This window comes from Carlito syrichta, unplaced genomic scaffold, assembly GCF_000164805.1.
Source record: "Carlito syrichta isolate Samal-C Ts95f unplaced genomic scaffold, Tarsius_syrichta-2.0.1 Scaffold306787, whole genome shotgun sequence".
Classification (NCBI taxonomy): domain Eukaryota; kingdom Metazoa; phylum Chordata; class Mammalia; order Primates; family Tarsiidae; genus Carlito; species Carlito syrichta.
Genome location: NW_007250883.1, coordinates 282,717 through 303,478, shown reverse-complemented (window position 1 = coordinate 303,478; position 20,762 = coordinate 282,717). Strand labels below are relative to the sequence as shown.

The 20,762-nt window shown below is 31.8% G+C and overlaps 1 protein-coding gene across 3 annotated transcripts in view; it reads left to right on the top strand.

The window, feature by feature from the left end:
• The window catches only part of TFEC (transcription factor EC), a 160,870-nt gene extending 145,455 nt beyond the window's left edge, over positions 1-15,415 (top strand). For 2 of the 3 annotated variants that reach the window (XM_008063383.1, XM_008063385.1), the window contains 5 exons: positions 2,767-2,881; positions 4,928-4,984; positions 8,178-8,253; positions 13,425-13,572; positions 14,469-15,139. In XM_008063383.1, the coding sequence (XP_008061574.1) occupies positions 2,767-2,881; positions 4,928-4,984; positions 8,178-8,253; positions 13,425-13,572; positions 14,469-14,849 (777 nt within the window). In that variant the 3' untranslated portion in view covers positions 14,850-15,139. Of the gene's footprint in view, positions 1-2,766; positions 2,882-4,927; positions 4,985-8,177; positions 8,254-13,424; positions 13,573-14,468 lie in introns of all 3 variants that reach the window. The other variant, XM_008063384.1, reaches the window with a different exon arrangement.
• Positions 15,416-20,762: the final 5,347 nt, after the last annotated feature.

Sequence of the window (20,762 nt, the reverse complement as noted above, 5' to 3'; positions counted from 1 at the left end):
GCCTCAGATACCAAGAAACCACTTTCAATTACTTCTCACTCCAAAGCATTTTCTCAAATCAGGAGTTTACTTTTCTTCTACAACTGAGAAGTAATGTCTTATAGGGAAGTATGTTCTACCTTGATGAATACATTTTATGATAAATTATTTATTTTATGTCTTTTAAATTTATATGTTGCTTGTTAATAATAACGTTTGCCTGTTGTCATGCTAAAAGTTTTGTTTTCTGAAATAGCAGTCTGTTTTTTTAACCATATAAATATTTCTTCATAAAATTTTTTGATGCTTATAAAATCAGGATGGAAATAAATAGAAGATAGAACATATTCTAACCAAAATAAGTCCCTGAAGTAATGACTTATTAGAGTATGTGGTGTATGTCTAAGGAAAAAAAATTGGAAATATGGTTGAAATCATCCAATATATAAGTTTATGTGCATATCAACTAGGACATTCTAGACTTCATATGGTACTCTGATGTGTATTTGCATATATCCATTTGCCTACTGATCTACAAAAGAAAGTTAAGTCTTCTACTTGATTACCTAATTAACTTATACCTTTGACAAAAGCAGATATATGTTTTCTATGTAAGCTCTATCAGATGTATATGTAACTATAATTTTTCACTAATGTTGTACTCTTACATCTTTTAATGGAGGAAAGGCACTTTAGATTATGTGAAGTATATTACATACTTTGAAATGGAAACCCAATTGTCTAATGATATTTAAAAAGTGATTAGCCATTTACATGAAATAGAGCAGTACCTACAACATAAAATTAAATAGGATATTAATCATGGTGCTTTAGGGCATAAATTAGATAAGAACCAAGATCAGGAGAAGATGTAATATAGCTATAGTTAAGCAGGATTAGATTCATTATCAGAATTCCAACCACATTTCTAGGGAATAATGCATTGGGTACTGTCTGACCGGGTAATATGGATGCAATGAAGTGCTATAGTTAGGAACCTCTCATTTTATTGTTGCACTGTATCTGTGATAGGGCTCCTTTTCTTCTTTAACATTTCTGCAATTTGCCATTTCTGCATTGAAATCTATCTGAATTCAAACTCTTCAGAGGAAAAGTGCCCTTTCCCTAGTTCCTTCTCCCTCACTCCCTTTTTGTTCAGTGTGTCCATTATGTTTCTCAAAGGCACAGTGATAATGTACATTTCAGACTGGTGATGCCTCAGCTCATAGCCAACAGGCTTTTCAGAAATGACTTTGGAAATTTTGTTCTTTAAAAAAGACAACTAAATGACTCTTATCTTAGGGAAATATCTGCTTTTTGGATTTCTTCCAAAAAACAAATGTATTTATTTGGTACTAACAAATCATCTTTCCAATTTGGTCAGTTTTGTAACTATATTGCAATGAGGAGAGAATGCATAAATACCTGACTTAAATAGCTCACTTCCAAGATCCATAAAGTGAAAAAAAAAGAGTTTCTATAAAATAAATGTGGAAAGGAGTCCTTATAGAATGAATAATGAACATTCAATATATGAAAATATACATCAGAGTACCTACCATATACAGTCCAGATTGTCCTAAGTGATATGCACATAAACTTATATATTAGATAATTTCAACCGTACTTTCATTTTTTTCCTTAGACATACATAATATACTCTAATGAGTCATTACCTCGGAAACTAATTTTGGTTAGAATATGTTCTTCATATTTATTTCCAGCCTGATTTTGTAAGCGTCAAAATTTTTCTCAGGTTGAATTAGAGTTTTGTAAAAAGTAGGGATGTGGAGTTAGATTCTCAATAATAATAATGCTGTTGTAGCTTTGTGTGATTATATGCTCAGTTCCTCGTGCTCAAAGAAAGGAAAGTTTGCTTCTCATTCAGCTCTTGGTTTACTGCTCAGCCATAAAATACTTGGAATGGAAATACTTAAAAATTTCAAATCTTCCATCGTAAACACGGCTTGTTCTAGAAGAATAAATATTATCTTGGAATATGGATATTATTTAATTTAATTTCCTTGGAAGACCAAATCAATAAGCACATTCTGCATAATGAAATGGTGCAATTTTAAATTGTGTATAAAGCACCTTAGCTTTTCTGAAAAAATATTCCCAAGAAGCAGTGCAAGAGTTGCAGTGTTGCTATAATTGGATGTACCTTATATTCACTAGAGGCAAAAGTAGTCTTAGACTACTTTTGGTTACCAACTGGGATGTGTATAACAATCTAGAACATTAAGTTTACCATGAGAAAAAAAGTATGCCTCTCAGGAAGGAAAGGGTTTCTCATTTAATTAACAGTGTAAAACACCTCTTGACTGTGAGTTGCTGGTAGCACTAATGGTATTAAGAAGGCTCCCAAAATCTTCGACAATTATACCTAATTTGTGGTATGTGATGAACTTCCCAGCTTTGCAAAGATGTGTATTGATTTTTGACCAAAATTATATTTTTAATTGTATTCATTTATTACCAGGCCACATAATATATCAAACTTCTATAACTTTGTAAATATTAATAGGAATATTCCTTCATATAGTCACTGATTTTTTTTGCTTAAATACAAATGGATTTTTTAAAAGCACATCTTATCCACAAGTTTTTTGTAATGTCTTTAGAAATAATCAATGCATATTCACCTCTTGTTTAAAGGTAAAGTGCTATATATTGCAAATTATTACTAACAGAGGCAAATTTTAAATGGGGAATATAAAACATACAACTAAACATATCGTGTTTATGAAAGGTTTCATTGATCCTTTCTTTCTTTTTACTCTAAAGTTATCTGGAAGTATTTTGGATGTGTATAGTGGCGAGCAGGGAATTTCACCAGTTAATATGGGGCTTACGAGTGCTTCCTGTCCAAGCAGTCTGCCAATGAAAAGAGAAATTACAGGTAATGTTTTTTTTTTAATAGTTTTACCCTTTTCATTTTTATCAACTACATAAAAAAAGAGTGAAGTCTATTATGCTAAGTAGAATTTTTAAAATATAAAAAGTCAAGAATAGGGACATTTATCATTTTTCATTCATCAAAAAAGGAGTAAATTATTTTTGTTCATGATAACCAAGCAATAAGTTAATATGTTATAATTTAAATGACTTGATTCATTATTTCATAAATGGAACAAATTTGCACATCTGCCTTAAATATATATAGGACAGCTTCATTTAATATAGGCTCATTTTGATATTAAATAGATGCAATTTATTAACATATGGTAAAAGAAATTAGGGAAATTAGTCTATTCTTTGTATGCAGGAGTTTATATAAAAAAATTAGATTTTCCCCTGTTTAATTTATTTCACAAATTTTATAAGAGACTTGCATTTAAGTTTCTCAATTGGGAAAATTCTCAGTTTTTCTTAGTCTATTTGAAAATTGTTATTGCAACTCAAAAAATTATAGGGGCATAATAAAATTCTTCTGAAATATAGAGGAGGAAACCCGAGTCAGAGGAGTTATTTTTCTAAATTTATACAGTTGGTTAGAAGCAGAAATGGATCAATGTAATAATTTCCTGACTTACAAAACCAGTATTAGTTATTTCATAAAAATAAATAAATTCATTTGAAATTTATATCACACGTTTTTTGGTTTGGAACTCAAACACTGATATTTAATAATTTTACATAGTAATAATAACTTTTAAAATAAATACAATATGACCACTCTTCAAGCTTAATCAAAATAAACATTCACATTATGTAAACTAAAATTACATTTACTCTTAGCCAAAAGACCATGAAGCAGTTCGGACTAAAATTAATGAATATAGTTTTAAATAAATACACTTAAATAAAATATATTGTTTTATGATCTATTTTTAACTATAATAACTATAATAATTCTAACGGTGATGTATTAATTATTTATTGCTGTATAATAAAAAATTACCCTCCCAAAACTTACCAGTTTGAAGTAATAAACATTATCTCATTCAATCTCTGAGAGTCAGGAATCCAGAAGTGGCTTAGCCAATTGGTTCCCACCCAGAGTATCTTATGAGGTTGTAGTCAAGACATCAACCAGAGATACAGACATCTGAAATTCAATGAGGCTGGAGGATGCATTCCCAAGGTGGTTTACTCAAGATCTTGCAAGATTGTGCTGTGTGTTGGCAAGAGATCTTGGTTCTCAATTGCATGGACTTCTTATAGGATTGCTTGAGTGTCCTCATGACATGACAGCAGGTGGTCAAAGAAACCTCAAAGAGGAAGTTGAAAATGTCTTTTTTAATCTAGCCTTGGAAGTCACACCAGTCATTTCCACAACATGCTGTTGGCTTCACTGGCCAACCTTATTCAATGTGGGAGGGAACTATAAGGTGGAAATACTCCAAGGTGAGAGTCATCGTGGGCCATCGAGGAGGCTGATGACCACAAACACAGCCGTGTAGCACATAGAGGGGAGTTTCATTTACTGAAAAAGAGTGTGGAGTTACTTCATATGAATATTCAAGAAATGTAGTATGTTCCAACTCTTGGGATGTAGAAATCATAATTTTAAAAAATTAGGTCGGAATAATTTATTTCCAAATCTCAAAATTCTGAAAATAATAATATCATGATTGAACAGTTTAATATTTTCTGTAGACTGTACTATTTTATTTATTACGGTGATGATAGAGTAAGTATTATATTTATTTTAGAGATGAAAAACCTGAAACACAGAGAAGTTTGGTAATAGATCACAAGGCCACTAAACAGAGGAACAAAATAAAAATCTAGGTTTTATTATCCCAGAGCCTAAAGTTTTGCCGTTATCTTTTACTGAGGTATCTCTCACTGTTCCAAATTTTCAAATATTTACATAAAAATATTATTGTACCATTTTGAAGCAAGTAATGTTGTATTTTTACGTAGTAGTTCTGAATTATATTGCCTGGAGGGGTTTTAAGGTAGAACTAAGCTCTATTTCACTTATTTTTCTTTTGATCAGAGACTGACACTAGAGCTTTGACAAAAGAGAGACAAAAAAAGGATAACCACAACCTCAGTGAGTATATATTTTTCTTCACATAAAATTGTTAGTGCAAGAGGAAATGCATGGAGGTTAAAGTGTATGGTCTTTTGTTATCACTCTATAAGCATTTGGAGATAAGATGATCAAAATTAATTGTACATGCTCACCACTTGAGCTATTTTGGGAAATCTAAACAAGGTGAACTTTCAGAAAAGCTATGCATTTTCACAAAGTGAATCATCCCAAATTCTCTCCTTGATCATTCACACTCAAGGAAGCAGACTGTAACTGAGATGAGTGCATTTGGTTCCATTTGAACTCCCTTGTGACTCATTGACTCAAAGGTTTAAAGAGATAAAAGTGACTTTAGGAAGTGTATACCATTTAAATAGTAAGAAGCATAACTCCAGATTCTCATTTTTCTGTGTCAATCTGTTCCTCTCTTCTGAATGATATGTTATCTAAAAGGCATTGCTTATGTTGTGCTGAATTTCACCTCTGGGGAAAAAAAGATCTCTCATGCCTTCCCAAAGGTCAATTTGACTATGATAATGGGTCATATGAGATGGAGAAATGCAGACAAAAGAAATAGATTAGCAGCGAGACTGAACTGTAGGGTGCTTGGTCGTGTCTTAAGTGCTTAACTGTCTCAAGTGAGCTTGACTAATGGAGTGTGAAGCTTTTTTGTTCCAGGAGCCAAATCCAAAACTGAGGAAAGAGTAAAATGAAAAAAAAAAAAAAATTAACCCCTAAAACTAACCGGCAATGTGCATGTGACTAGCTGAAGTTGATTCTACACGTACCTGTGAAGCTTGCATCTGTTTATAAAGCACCTGTCTGTGTCACAGTGATAAGTCAGTTTGCTGAGTGTGTGACTGTGAGGTAAGAGCTGGCACGTGGTTATTACAGTCCTTAGGGAAATGATCTGATTCCCATAGCCCTTAGTGGCAAAGCTGATAACTTTGATCCAGATTATTAGACAAGTAGCATATGAGTGGGGAAAGCTAATGGTTGATAGAAGGAATTAGAACATAAATGAGCTATGGACTTCTCTCCCAAAAAGCTTTTTAACAGTTACTGACCTTGCTCCTACCTTTTTTCCTCTGTGTCTGCAGCATATACATCAGGACATAAATGTAGAGTAATATAGGTGTCCTGTGTGCCCATTATCAAAGTGTTTTCTAATCCGGATTATCTTGCTACATCATCTTGTTTTGGGGAGAAGTCAATGCTAAAAAATAATATCAAAATTTTTAAATATAATGAATCAAGAACAACCCTTAAAACTTGTGAGGGTCATGGCAAAATTACAATGGAAGTCCCACTTACCAGATATCTAAATATGTAAAACTAAGTATGCTACATCCTTCCTAAAGACTGGAAGGCCAGGAGTGGATTTAGAGTTCTCAGCTTGTTGGAATTTAGCATTAAAATGTCAGGTCAGAGCAGTGCCAGCTCTCAGCTTGCAGTCCACCTTCTATTTCATTCTGTACTGTAAGTGGCCTTAAACATGAGTGTGAACACCTCATCCTGTACATTCAGACTCCATACACAGCATTGCAAACAACTGGTCTTTGGTGACATCTTGGGCCTATGGTGAATGCACTGGTGTTATATATCCCCTTCAGGAGGATGGGCATTGAGACGTGGTCTGCACAGGCTCTGGAAGTAGGCTTAGGGCATCAGGGAAGAAATTGCTTAGGCAAATTTCCCAGAGTATAGCTTAGAAGGAGTTTCTTGGCTCTTTGGTTGTCTTGCTCAGTGGGACGAGATTAACCAGAGAAGGCAAGAGTGGGTCTTTTAAGTATGGATCAAGGTAAGGAACTTGTCTGGATTCAAGAACAGGATTGAGTGAATATGTCCAGTACTTTGCACACAGTAGAACCACATATGGCAAGAAATAATTGACTCCTTTACAAATAACTAGCACTGTTACAAATATTTGAACTGTTTAAGTATTTTTCAGTATTGTTGAAATATGTTTTTCTTTATAGCCTTTTTCTACCTTTATTTGTCTGAAAGTCTTAAACATGTTAGCTATTAAAAATATTATGTATTAGTGTATGTAATTGCTCTTGATATTAAGAATGTAGAGTAGAAGACTTCTCTATAGAGAAGAGTTAATGTAAGAAATTCAACATATATATTTCTGATGTTTAATGAATATTTACTACATGCACAAATTGCTATAGGCAATTAATGCATGGAAATAAAAACAGAAAAAAGAACAATCTTTGAATAAAGGCCTATATCAATAGTTCTCAAAGTGTTGACCCTACAAAAAAAGCATCAGCATCACCTGGGAACTTGTTAGAAATGCATATTTTGACTGTCCTTTTCTCTCCTCTCTAACTTATAAAATCAGATTCTCTAAGTGTGGTACAAACAGATTCTCTAAGTGTGGTACAAACCTATTTGAAGAATCCCTTTAGGTGTGTCTGAGATACACCAAAGTTTGAAAACCACTGCTCTATATGTTATTGAAAATTAAATTAGAAAAATACATTTATAGCCTAAGCTATATCCATTTATTCAGCACCTTCTGTATGCCAAGTCCTCTGGTGATACAAAAATAAGTAAGATAGGACCCTACCCACAAGAAGGTCATAGTCTAGTTGAACACATGCACCTACTATGTGCTAAACATTATGTTAGACTTTGAGGAGAGCATATGAGAATAGTAAAGAATGGGGCATGACCTTGAAAGATTACAACTCTAAAGGACTGGGAAATGACCTAACAATCAAACAGCGTGTGTGTGTGTGTGTGTGTGTGTGTGTGTGTGTGTGTATGTGTGTATACACACACATATATTATTTTAAATGCCATATATTTACTCATATTAAAATGTACATATGTATATATAAGGTGTATACACACACACACACACATATGTGTGTGCATGTATATATAGATACACCTTATATATACATAAGTACATTTTAGTATGAGTAAATATATAGTATTTAAAATAATTTTTAAAATATTGCTTTTGTGACAAAATGTTTTCAAAACATTGTAAATTGTATATTTACAATTCTAATATTGTAACTTTTTGAATAGATACATTTGATTTTTTTATTTTATTTTTGAGAAGTATTATCTTGGGACTAAATGGAAATATTTTTGCCTATTGTTTTTTAATAGATTATTAAGAAAGTTTACAGCTGACTAAAAGTGAACTGTGCTTTAATGAGAATAATTAATAATATTTCTTCTTTAATAGTTGAAAGAAGAAGAAGGTATAATATTAATTACCGAATCAAGGAGCTTGGCACTCTTATTCCAAAGTCTAATGATCCGTGAGTTTAACAATCATTTCTATAATAATGTTATGGTTTCAATACCCCCAAAAGTAGGTGGGAGGGAAGAGGGGAGGAGAAAACCAATGACTATGAAACTAAGCAGCTTACAGCAAAGATGAGGCTGCTGCTGGGCTCATTTTAAATTATTTTCTCCAGGTTAATTGTTAGTAAGCGTCAAGGCTGTGACTAAGAGTTATTCTTTTGGACTATAAGAAATAAGTAAGTTATTTCTCTTCAGGCATCTTTCTGTATGATGACTACATCGACAAATTTAGTGATAACGTCAAATGCTATTTATGACTGACTGGTATACTTTCAATTTGTGGGTACAGCAATTCTTCCAATTTAAGATTTGAATGTACATAAAAATAGAATTGCCAGATTTTCCAAGGTCCCCAAATTCTGGAGGCATATAAGTTAGAAATGGAATTGTAAAAGCATGTTGATTGCGGCTTACCAAGTTTTGTGTCACATGAATACAATGTTAGGCAAATACATTGTTTGAGGTTGTAAACATCAAGAAATAATTAATCGAGGTATCAATTTACAATGTTGAATCTTTCTCCAAAAAAAGAGAAAAAAAGGAAAAACATGAAATCTGAAGCATTGATAATGATTTGAAATATTTCATTCAAAACTGAGAACAGGCACTCTCCAAATGCTAGAAACTATCTATTATTCTGAAATGATTGTGTTTCTAAAGTGATATTTGTGAGATTTAAAAGCACTTTTTCCCTAAATCCAAATTTGCTAGTTCACTTGGGCCATTCAACAATATGTGATACAGAGACTGTAGTAACATTATGTGCATACTATTAGATACATACTAATAGAGAGTGAAGGCATCTAGAAGAGAATGCCAGAGACAGCACAGGCTAGAGAGTCTGAAGAGCTTAGTCTAATCTAGGCTCCATCTAAAACTCTTTTAATTTTTTAAGGTCTCTGCATATGATTGGGTGTTTATAAAAATAAAATCAAATAAGGTGTAGTAGAATACGTTGCAAATTATTAAGTTTGTATGAGAGATGAGTATTACTCTACATTTTTATAAAAGATTTGATTATCTAAAGACCTTTTTCTTTAGGTAATTGATTGTCTAGAACAGAGGATGAAAAATTTTTCTTGTAAAGGGCTATATAGTAAATATTTCAAGCTTTGTGAACCATGCAATCTTTGTCACAATTATTTAACTCAGGCATTACAGCATGAAAGCAGTCACAGACAATATGTAAATGATTGAACCTGACTGCATCCAATGAAACTTTATTGACAAGAACAAGCTATGGACTAGAGTTTTTCTAACTCTGGTGTAAATAAGCATTAAGTGTCTTTCTCTTTCTTATGAATCTCAGGAAGGAAGGTTATTTTTTTTATTCCATTATGTCATATGTAAGCAAATAACATTTACTTGGGATATAACTGAAAATACATTAATTTGATGTTTTGAATATGTCTATACCTGGATCTTTCCACATAACCCAGACAGAGAAGACACTTTCCTGAAAGAATACCAGTCAACATCACAAATAGTATTCTGAACATTTGGCATCCCAGACATCTCAATACCAGTTCTGCATCAATACGTTTCAGATCTTAGCTAGCTGTGGCCTCACCTGTTATTCTAGTGTCCCTCTTTAGGATTTATCAGTGAGAGTCTCATGATTGAATCTGGAGTGCAACTTCCTAAAACCCCTGAGAAAGGGGGTCTGGATCCATGAACTTAAGAACTAGTTATCTACTTTGAGAAATTATTTTTGATTTATTTGTTGAATTTTCACACATTACTGTGGGTAATCTAAAAGTTATAGAAAACAAGAATGCTAGGGAGAGTGTCGGGATAACACAGAGGAAGCAAGTTTCACTTTACAGGTGAGAAAAATGAACAAAGAGATGCCATTGTCACGTTATGGTGAAGTAGTGAAATTAACAAAATGTGGATCTGAAAAAAATCAAACAAGGTTTCAGTTTGAGTTTAACACATTTTATAAGCATTTCTTGAGTAGGTGACTACAACTGCTAAAAGGAAAAAAATAGTGTTTTTAAAACAAACAAGAAAATACATCAGAATACACAAATATCTAGTATAGGATATTTCATATTATGTGCCATTTTTATTAATGGGTCCTGAACTGAAATGGAACCAATCCAGCATTTTTTTAAAAAGGAAAAGTACATTGAAAATATCAGTGAATATTATAGACTATTCGACTCTAAGAAGGATAATAATGCCTTGTGAATCTTTGATTCAGCTTTATGTGCTAAAAATGTACTGAGTCATTACATAAAGCATTTCTTATGATAGATGCATTTGAAAAGGTAAGAAAGGCACGGGTTTGCAGAAAGAGCACTAAATTGAGTAAGAAGAATGTGAGTTTATCTTCTGAGTACTATATACTATTAAGCAAAAGCAGGAATTGTGGCGTCGTTGACCTCTGGGGACCTTTCCAACTCATAATTGGAGTATATTTTGTGGTTGACTTCGGAAATCAAGACAAATACCTGAAGATACTTAGACTTCTCTGAAGTTTCCGTTTTTATGTATCAAAACATTCAGAAATTTTGATTTTTTGCAGGTCAAAATGGTGAGTAGAAAAGGAAAAATGATATAGAGAACAGCTATAATTAAGAAGTGTAGGTTGAGAAAATTGCATAAACAAATTACCAGGCAGTGACAATCTCTTGACCATTGATAAAAATAAAAACAAAATAAAACAAGCAAATGCAAAAAATGAAGAGCTTCTACAACAAGTGATAGTAGTCTACTTTAGCATGGTTGGAGGTACTTTTGTCCATATGTGTTTTTGTGAGCCATACTTGCAAAAATCACATTAGTAGAAATTTAAAAATATTGTTAGAGCATGACTTAGTTTGTTGGTGATATCAAAGTACTCTTGTTTTCCCACTTCTCAAATTTACAAAACACTTTATAATTTTTTGACTAAATTGATTTTTTCTCTCCTAACTTCCTCCTGATTTTATGTAGGAAGGGTACTTGAGGTAATAAATAAAATCTTAAAAAACTTTCTAAATCAGGAGTCACAAAATGTTGATCCCTGCAAGAAAAATCAGACCTGTCATGCTGTTTTCTTCATATATATGTGTATATATATATATATACACACACACACATATATATGTATATATATATATATGTAATGCTTTAGGTGGATGTGCACACCTACGATAAGAACAGATTGCATATTTTCCGTAGTTTTGCCTGACAGCACTCCTACCCCAATTTTACATTGGAATAATTTGCCCTGGCCCTAAATGCGTTCAAGGTCCAAACATTTTAAGATCTTCAAAAGAAATTGTCTTGACTAAAATGAAAGGCCAATATCAAAATTCATTCTTTAGTCATGAATTTATTATTGTCTATATTTGCAGGGTACCATCATTTACAATATTTTAATGCCTAATTCCTGGAAATTATTTTGGAACAGAGGTAAAATATCTTGCATAAATATAAAAGCAAAATATTTTAAGAAGGAACCTCATACATTAAGACAGCTTTAAAATAGAATGAACTTTTAAAAAACTTATTGGAAATAAGATCAAGTACAAACTGAAAGAAGAACCATTGTGTGTTCTCTGCCACCATTTTGAAGATTTATTTTTGATCTAAATAAACTGTACTTTTAAATTTGAAATTGACTAGAATTATTCTTCTTATATATTCCTTCAAATTTTTCTTTCCATTAGAAGAAATGAAGCAAAATGAAGGGTACATAAGACTCCTGCTACTGTTCGGAGTTTTAGTTTGGAGTCCACTACACGATTCAGCTGTAGATAATTTCTTGTTTTAACAACAAAGATAGCTTGTCTTTCCCTACCCTTCCCACCACCACCTTCCTACCCATCTCCCTTACACTGTGAATGGAATTATATCAACAGTCATTACAGTTTGCGATAACTACAAAGCATTTTAAAACTTGAGAAAGATATTAACAACTGTTTGCTACATTTCAGTAGAAGACAACTCTGGTCCAGGCCCTTGTAAGCCTTTTCACTTGCAGGTAGACAAATGTATCTTTCTTTAATTTGTTACTGCTAATGGCACTGTCACACAACCTCAACTGCCAATGAAACACATGCAAATCAGATTTTTCATGAGCTATATCTGTGACCCTTAACATATATATTTACATATATATATAAAGTTCATATATTTTATAAGATCACAAGCCAAAAGTATATGTAGGAAAATCTAATGTTTTTCTATCTGCTTACTTTAAGTTATATTTAAAAAAAAATCTTACGTCTTTAAATTGAAAATTCATCAAGGTTTTCCAACAATGCTAACATTTAGCAATTAGTTTGGCCTAATTCTCCACACATACTATCAATTCTCATACAGTCTTACATTCATTGATGTATGTTTTCAGTTATTAAAATCACTAGTCTGTTCCACAATTTTATGTCTGTAATTCATCCTGTCTTATAAATAAATTTTAATAAAACATTTCTTTCTGTGCTGTAGCCTTAGAAGTTATCTGCTAATGTTTAATTGTATTTACTTATCTTAAATGTATTTTTTTTTCAAAGCTATCCATGTCAAGCTTTGTAAAAAGTATTGTTGTTTGATTAGAAAAATTTACTTAATAGTTTTAGGAAGTTTGCTTTATTGCATAAAGTAATATTGCCAAAGTCTGATTTGTTTCATAGTCACTCAGGATCACCATTCAGGAGGGTCTTTATTTTTTTTTTCTTAGAAACATAAAAGCAACCTTATTAGAAAGTAGGTTAAAAGATTGGTACATTTGAAATGATCTTAAAAAATTTAGGCTTAAGTCCTCGGTAATGTACATTTTCTAGTTCATTAATGCAGAAATACTGCACATAGATTTTAATCTTGGAGTTAATAATAAAAGCAATTTTCACTAAAAATATAAAAACTGTAATGGTAGAATCATGATATTGCATTTAGCTCTCCCACAAAAAGTCACTTTATTACTTTCTTTTGACACTTATTTTCATTCTGGGATTAATTTTACTATATAAGGGCTTCTTAACTATTCTATTAAAATTTCTATTCAGAAGCAATAATATCTAAGAGTGAATAATAGTCATGTAAATCATTATTTCATATTAATGTAAAAGATTTTGTAAGTTCTTATGAATTCTGCTGACATGCACAATTGTGAAAAGGTTATCTCTCCGTTCTACAGTGATATGCGCTGGAACAAAGGAACCATTCTAAAAGCATCAGTGGAGTACATCAAGTGGCTACAAAAAGAACAACAGAGAGCCCGAGAATTAGAACACAGACAGAAGAAATTAGAGCAGGCTAACAGGCGACTTCTCCTCCGGATTCAGGTTTTTATAAGAATGTTGCCATGAGCCACATAGCTTACATGTGACTTACCCATCATCAGTTTTATTCATCGATCTCATTTTTTTCTTATTAACAATGTTTTTTTCTTAATTTTATTGCCTTTTAGATGTCCATGAATTGGATTGTTTTAATTAGGCTTTGATTAGAAACCCAGGATCAAGGTGACTTAAAAATGTACACATAAACACATGTGTGTGTGTGTGTGTGCGTGTGTATACAACTAATCACAAAATGCAGGAAATATAACTCATTTCATAAATACACACATTATTATCACCATCAAAAATAATACTAAGTAGAATATTTATGTCTCTAGATTATTGAACACTAAATTCTCCACTCCCCCTATTATTTTTCTACTAACATTGCTATGGGTTTAATTGCCTCAAGGCTTATTGTTCTGGTTTATATTAAGTCACTTCTCATTTGTTCGTATAACAAAATATAAAAATATAGCCTTGTATAACTCTCAAGTTTTTTTTTATATGAACATGCTTATAGCCAGGTAAAGCATTTACTCTCTCTCCATGAAATGGTCCTTAATTACGGTAAAAAATGAATGAGAAAAATTAAGTGGAAGATTTTCTATCACACATGGCTGTGTTGTAGTCTGAGCCACTATGGACTATCATATGTCATAAATCCCTTTATAGAACAATGAGGTGAAAATTAAAAAAAAAAACAATCTGATTAATTTTCTCAGGGTTATTTTTCTGGCACTAGGAATGCACCAATTCCTTTATTTTAATTTATAATTTATATTACTCTTCACTTTAAAATGCTTATATTTAATAGTTTGTTTCTATTTCTGGTTTATTCTTTAGCAACCAATTCACTTTCAGAGACATTATTTAATAATTCTTGTTTGAAATTGCAGGAACTAGAAATTCAGGCTCGTGCTCATGGTCTGCCAACCCTGGCTTCGCTTGGCACAATTGATTTAGGTGCTCACATCACTAAACAACACAGCCATCCTGAGCAGAATTCAGTAGACTATTGCCAACAACTGACTCTGTCTCAAGGGCCAAGCCCTGAGCTCTGTGATCAAGCTATGGCCTTCTCTGATCCTTTGTCACACTTCACAGATTTGTCATTTAGTGCTGCATTGAAAGAGGAACAAAGATTGGATGACATGCTATTGGATGACACAATATCTCCGTTTGGAACAGATCCTCTGCTATCTGCCACTTCCCCTGCAGTTTCCAAAGAGAGCAGTAGGAGAAGTAGCTTTAGTTCAGATGATGGTGATGAGTTATAAGAAATGAACAGGCTCAATTCATCAACTGGGAAGCAGTTCTTTGCTGGTGCTATGCAGTTGTGCTCTGTGTTTCATATTTTGCTTTGGCTCAATATTTCCGAAAGGTATTTGTTGATTATGAAAAATTGATTGATTAGAAGCAACGGAAGAATTTGCAGAAAGAAAGAAATGTGGTGTTAAAGAATTCTTGAGGGCCAGAAAAGATATTTAACTCTGACTACAGAGTACAAATCTTAAATTTTGTCTTCCTGGAAAGAGGTACAGCATAAGAAATCATTACTGATATTTTAAAAACATTTCTTGGTGATGTACCATTGAAACTCATGACTGTAAACCGGATGAAATATATAAACTTTCTCTTAGTCATTCATGTCCATCTTCTCTTCAACTCTTACAACATCGGTTTTCAGAAATCAAAATCAGCCTATCTTGTGGTTATTGTCTCTCTCCATTGTCTAGAGGATGTGTTGTCCAAAGTTCAAGGCTTATAGGGGAAATCACTGTGAAATAATCTGTTACTTGTAATTGAAAAGTGAATCTACAGTAAACATGAGAATTTTCCATAACGAAATCCAGAAAATTTATAAAAACTTTGGTTACTAAAATTAGATCCTAACTCAATTAGTTCAATTACACTGATTCTAAAAACATTTTTGCATATTTACATCTCCATGCTTTGTTCACAAAAGGAAACACACTGACTATTTTCCTCAGGAATATGGACTAGAATTTTATCCCTTCACACAAACATAAAGCACATGCATCACACATGGTATATGCTCTTTCTTTTTCCTTATTCTTCTGATTATCTAATCAGCATCAGCATCACATTCCAAGTTCTCTTGTCTTCATCAAGAAAAGGTATCAGATAATCTGTTTCAGTAAATAAAATATTAAAAATTCCTTCTGCTAAGACAATTTGTTAAGTATTTAAAGTTTATTATCACATCCAATATTGGATATAGTTTGAGTTGTTGATGCAGTTTTGTTTCAAATTGATAAAATATTAAAAAGTGGGTTGCCAACTGACAAAATAATTAGTAAAACGGAAACTATTTCTTATTTTATTCAGTTCTGAGTGGAGAATACAGTTCTGTTTCCATAAGTACTTAGGGTACCTTAGGATTTTGGTTGCTTTGTTAGCATTTATTACAAACATTTGTATCTATGACACTTCACTAAGATTTTTATCTTTTGAGCTTGTTTTAGGTTTGGGAATTAAGTCACCAAACATGCCGCTCTGTGCTGGACCTCCTTGGGTGATTATTCGATCAATTCATATTTATAAAGGGATACTCAGAACTTCAGTGAGTCCTGTAAAAATGTAGAACAAATGAACAAGATATGGGCTTACTCCTCTAAGTTAACAAGACTGCAAGAGAAACAATGACAAAAGACAGAAGACATAAAGTCTAAGAATAGGCTGTAAATACAGAAGGGCAGAGAAAATAAAAATGAATGACAAAACCAGACACAGTGACTCACGCCTCTAAACCCAGCACTTTGGGCAACTGAGGTGAGAGGATTGCTTGAGCCCAGGAGTTCAAGACCATCCTGGGCAACATATTGACAGCTCATCTCCACAGGGAAAAAAAAAAAAGAAAACAAAACACACACACACAGTATATGGAAACAGTGGAATACAATCTCTCTTTTAAAGGTATAAATTCAGGGAGGATGTATAAATAAGGGAGGATGTATAAATAAGAAATATTAACTAAATGATAAAAGTGAGAATATTTTGAGGAAGTATCTTCATGAGACAATCACTAGAAAGATCTGGGCACTCTAGAAGATGACTGTTGGGGAGTCCTAAAAAATAATATTTACAATAGATTTGGAGGTCCTTAAAAACAAAAGTGAAATGATATAGTAGAAACAAAGATTATTAGTAGGAAGGAGAGGCATAAAAGGTAAAATATATATTACCAACTTGAATGAGATGTAATCTTTCATAAATATTAAGCTTTAGGATAAACTTTAAAAATGATCTTTAGGAATTTCTTATATAGAAAATATGTCATCACAAATTTTTAGACACTAATGCTGTTGAAAGTGGAGAAATAGTAAATCCTTATGGTATAATGAGTATCTCAGGATTAGCTTACATCATTAATTCAAACTTTGGATAATTAAAATAATTCTAATTGTTTGATATGGAAAAATGATCACTAATTTCAAAAAATAATCATTAAAGCCAAATACATAAATTAATCTGGAATGTGCCATGTGAAACACTTTCTTAATACACTTTCTCAATAATTTTAAATTTTCTTTTCTGAGTCAAAGCTCATTCATTGCTTTCTGAATAGTTTTTCAGAGAACATTTTATACTGTTAACTTTATGACAAAATTCCATGTTACTATCTGCATTGATAATTTGTTTTAACATTACAAATTACAGAGAGGGAATATATTTTGTGGCTCATGGAAAACACACCTTTCTAGATAGAGGTTGATTTCTGTTCTCATTTTATCCACTATTCTCATTTCTTCATATCGGAGAAGATTTGCACAGATGACATCATTACTCTGTCACCATTTTCCATTCTGCTAAAGTACTACCTCTTGGCCCTGAAATCTATTCTTATAATCTTGCTTGACATAACAACTTGGCATAGGATGGCAGAGCCTAGACACAAAATATCTGGCGAAGGTACATTCAGATTATGACATGTCAGGGCATTGTAAAATGGGTAATGAATTTTTAAGGAGAGTAAAGAGTTGTGCTGTGTCCCAGTCAACTGAAGTTGATTAAAAATTAATTAGACCGTAGTTCTTAACTTTTTAAAGGAATAGATCCCCGAGGAATCTAGTGAATATTATAGACCTGCTTCCTAGAAAAGTGCTAATCTGTGTATATGGACAAAAATTTGTATGCATCCACAGTACTTAGGGGCCTCTTGAATATCTCCTTGCATCTCAGGTGAAAAATTTGTGCATCAGGTCTGTGACTTTAATAAAAAACTCCTTAGCTGCATATGTGTCTATCAAGATGCGCCTGCAGTTAAAGACACATAATGATGTGGGGGGAACCTTACTAATCTATCGTTATCTCAATCCTAATAATAATGAGGTTGCAGAGGAAAGTAAAAGTGTACCAAAAATTAGATTATTCACTAAGAAAGTTGTTCTTTTATAAAGCAGTTGTCTTTCAAGCATCTCCTTCTTAATAAATTATGCCACCTGTGTATTAGAGTTATGAGTCAATTTTTCTAAAGCTACTGAATGTTGTGAACATGCAACCATAACATTTTGAAATGATGCAAATAAATTTCAAAGTAAAAATAATGTAAATTTAAAAACAAATTATTTGATGTGTCCAAGAATCAAGAAAGACTCTTAGAAAAACTGATGAAAATCTAGAATATTTTGCAGAAATGAGACATAACAGTAAACTAGTCATATTGTTTATCAAACAATTTTTTTTCACAAAAGGCAACAATAGTCATGGGACTATTAATACACAATAAAAAAACTCTCCTAAGCCTTGTTCTTTCAAATAATTAATACATGGTTTCATTGAATAAAACTTTCTTTAAAATAAGATAAAATAATTTTATTATCTTTAGTTATTCTTTTCAAGATGATGCCCCATCTAATTTTTTCCTGTATTATAAAATGTCTGTCTTTTGATGAATTCATATTGAACAAGCTTTCCAACTTCAAATTATCTTAAAATAATGAGGACCCCCTGTGAGTAGATGTAGCTCTTCATAATTTTTTTCTTTTAGGGCTTTTTTCTTCTTGAATGTTCCTGTATCAACTTAAGAATATATGTACAGGTCATATTTTCTCAGTTTATAGATTTATCAGAGACCTTAACTATTTTTATATAGTTTTTTTTAAAGCTGTAAATAATAAATAACCAGATAAGCTAGGGACACTGAGAAATAACTTTTTCTTTTTCAACTCATTTTTTCCACCCATATGACTGTAAATCAAATATTTAATAGCTCTCACTTAAAAAAAAAAGTAGACACGAGGAATGTCTTGATTTGGTGTGCTCATTTACCATATGTCAAGGGAGAAGTTAGAGTTCACAACTTAAAAAAGAATAGATTTTTCTTTTGTTTTGAAAGACTGGGTCATTCAGGAATTTTCTTTTACTTCAACATATCACAAAAATACTTTTCCTGTTCTGATATTGTAGAATGTAAACATTTAAATAAACAAATGGCATAACTAAGAGTTCTAATGTTTTTCACGATGTCTCTGACCTTGTAAAATACTTTAGATATTTACTGATCATCTGATATCTAATATGTGAATGAAAACTGGAATCAATTAATCATTTTTCTGTGTTGTCAGCGCAATCCCAACCGCCTAAATCTCTTAAAAGCACATGAATAATTGAATTTTGCTTCAGTATTGATAATGGCACAGCTCATATGTACTACATGGAACTGTGCCCCTCCAGTGCCCAGCATGTTGATAAGTATGTCAGTTTCAGTTAGTGTACATTACATATACAGAGGCCTTTTTAGTATGATGACCACTTATGTACCTAACCCTGAATTGTACCTCACATCTTTAAAATAAAAAATAAAAGCAATTTTTCTAATAAATACTAACCACATTTGGAGTGTTGCTGATCTCATGTGTTAGTCAAATCTTCTATAATCATTGTTCATTGATATTCTAATATTTTATTATCTGTATAATTTTTTATTTGAAAAGAAGAAACGATTCAAAAATTGAGAAAAATAGTTTCTCTTGAAATTGTCTGCCCTATATTTTCCCTGTGATGTTTATAGAGAATTTGAGTATATAGGAGATATCAGAAACCAGTTGTTTGATATAAAATAAATATCCCTCAAGATACAACCAATTTAATGATGAAATATATTGTCTACTGCTTTGTACAGAAAAGGGAACTTTTTATCTTGTTGTAAAGGGATTTATACGTGTATTTCTACATAATGAAATGATTTCTATTGTGTTTTCTACTGATGGAATCCTCTGTAAATTGTCTTTTTCCTACATTATCCAACAAACTTAAGGAATAAAATTAATGACCTTTATGTTTGCAACACTACCTCTTCCATTCCTGTACTACCTTTCTATTTCAAAAATTCTATATTTTCACCTTAATTTTTTCCACAGAAATAAATTTAAGCTGGCAGTTATATATAACAAAGAAAATATACAAAAAGAGGAAATTGCTATTTTGATGAAAGATGCTATTTTACTGAAAGAATTATATATTATCAGGAAGTTACATATTATATTGTTCTTTAAAACATGACTACTGAAGTTTAAAGGCAAACCAAATTCAAGAGTCTTTTCCAACAGCATAGCTGTTGCTTATGGCACACAAAGCTAAAATTAATTCAGCTATTTAATCTTAATAATAACAACGTAGTTAGAAATCCTTGACTTTAATAGTATTTTATATATGTGAATAGCTGAAATAACATTATTATAATTTTAATCTAACATTGATTAGATCAAGAAAACACTGTTAATGTAATAAGCCTGTAGAATTTGTAATTGTTGCTATTTTTCATTTTTAATATCAACCTAATGTGTCTTATTTTCTAAGAAAATTGAGAACATTGGTGAACTTAAATGCATACATGAATCTTTGCACAAATACTGTAAAATGTACCAATGTTTTCTTTGCACATATTAAATAAAAGAAAAAAATTATTAAATGTTTTAATATAGTTTTTTGATCTGACTTTGTATATAGACTACTGGAAAATAGAGAATGAGGATTAATCATATGAAAGTATACTTAACTGTCACTAGATTTCACAATTGACAACTGCAGACTCCATAGTCCATGATTAAAATGATAATTTAATATTTTCCTATTAATGAAAATAATTGTTACATTCTTTAATACGGTCTCCTGCCATCTGCTTCTCCATGCTCTTATGGCTTTGATTTATGGAAAATATTTATCAG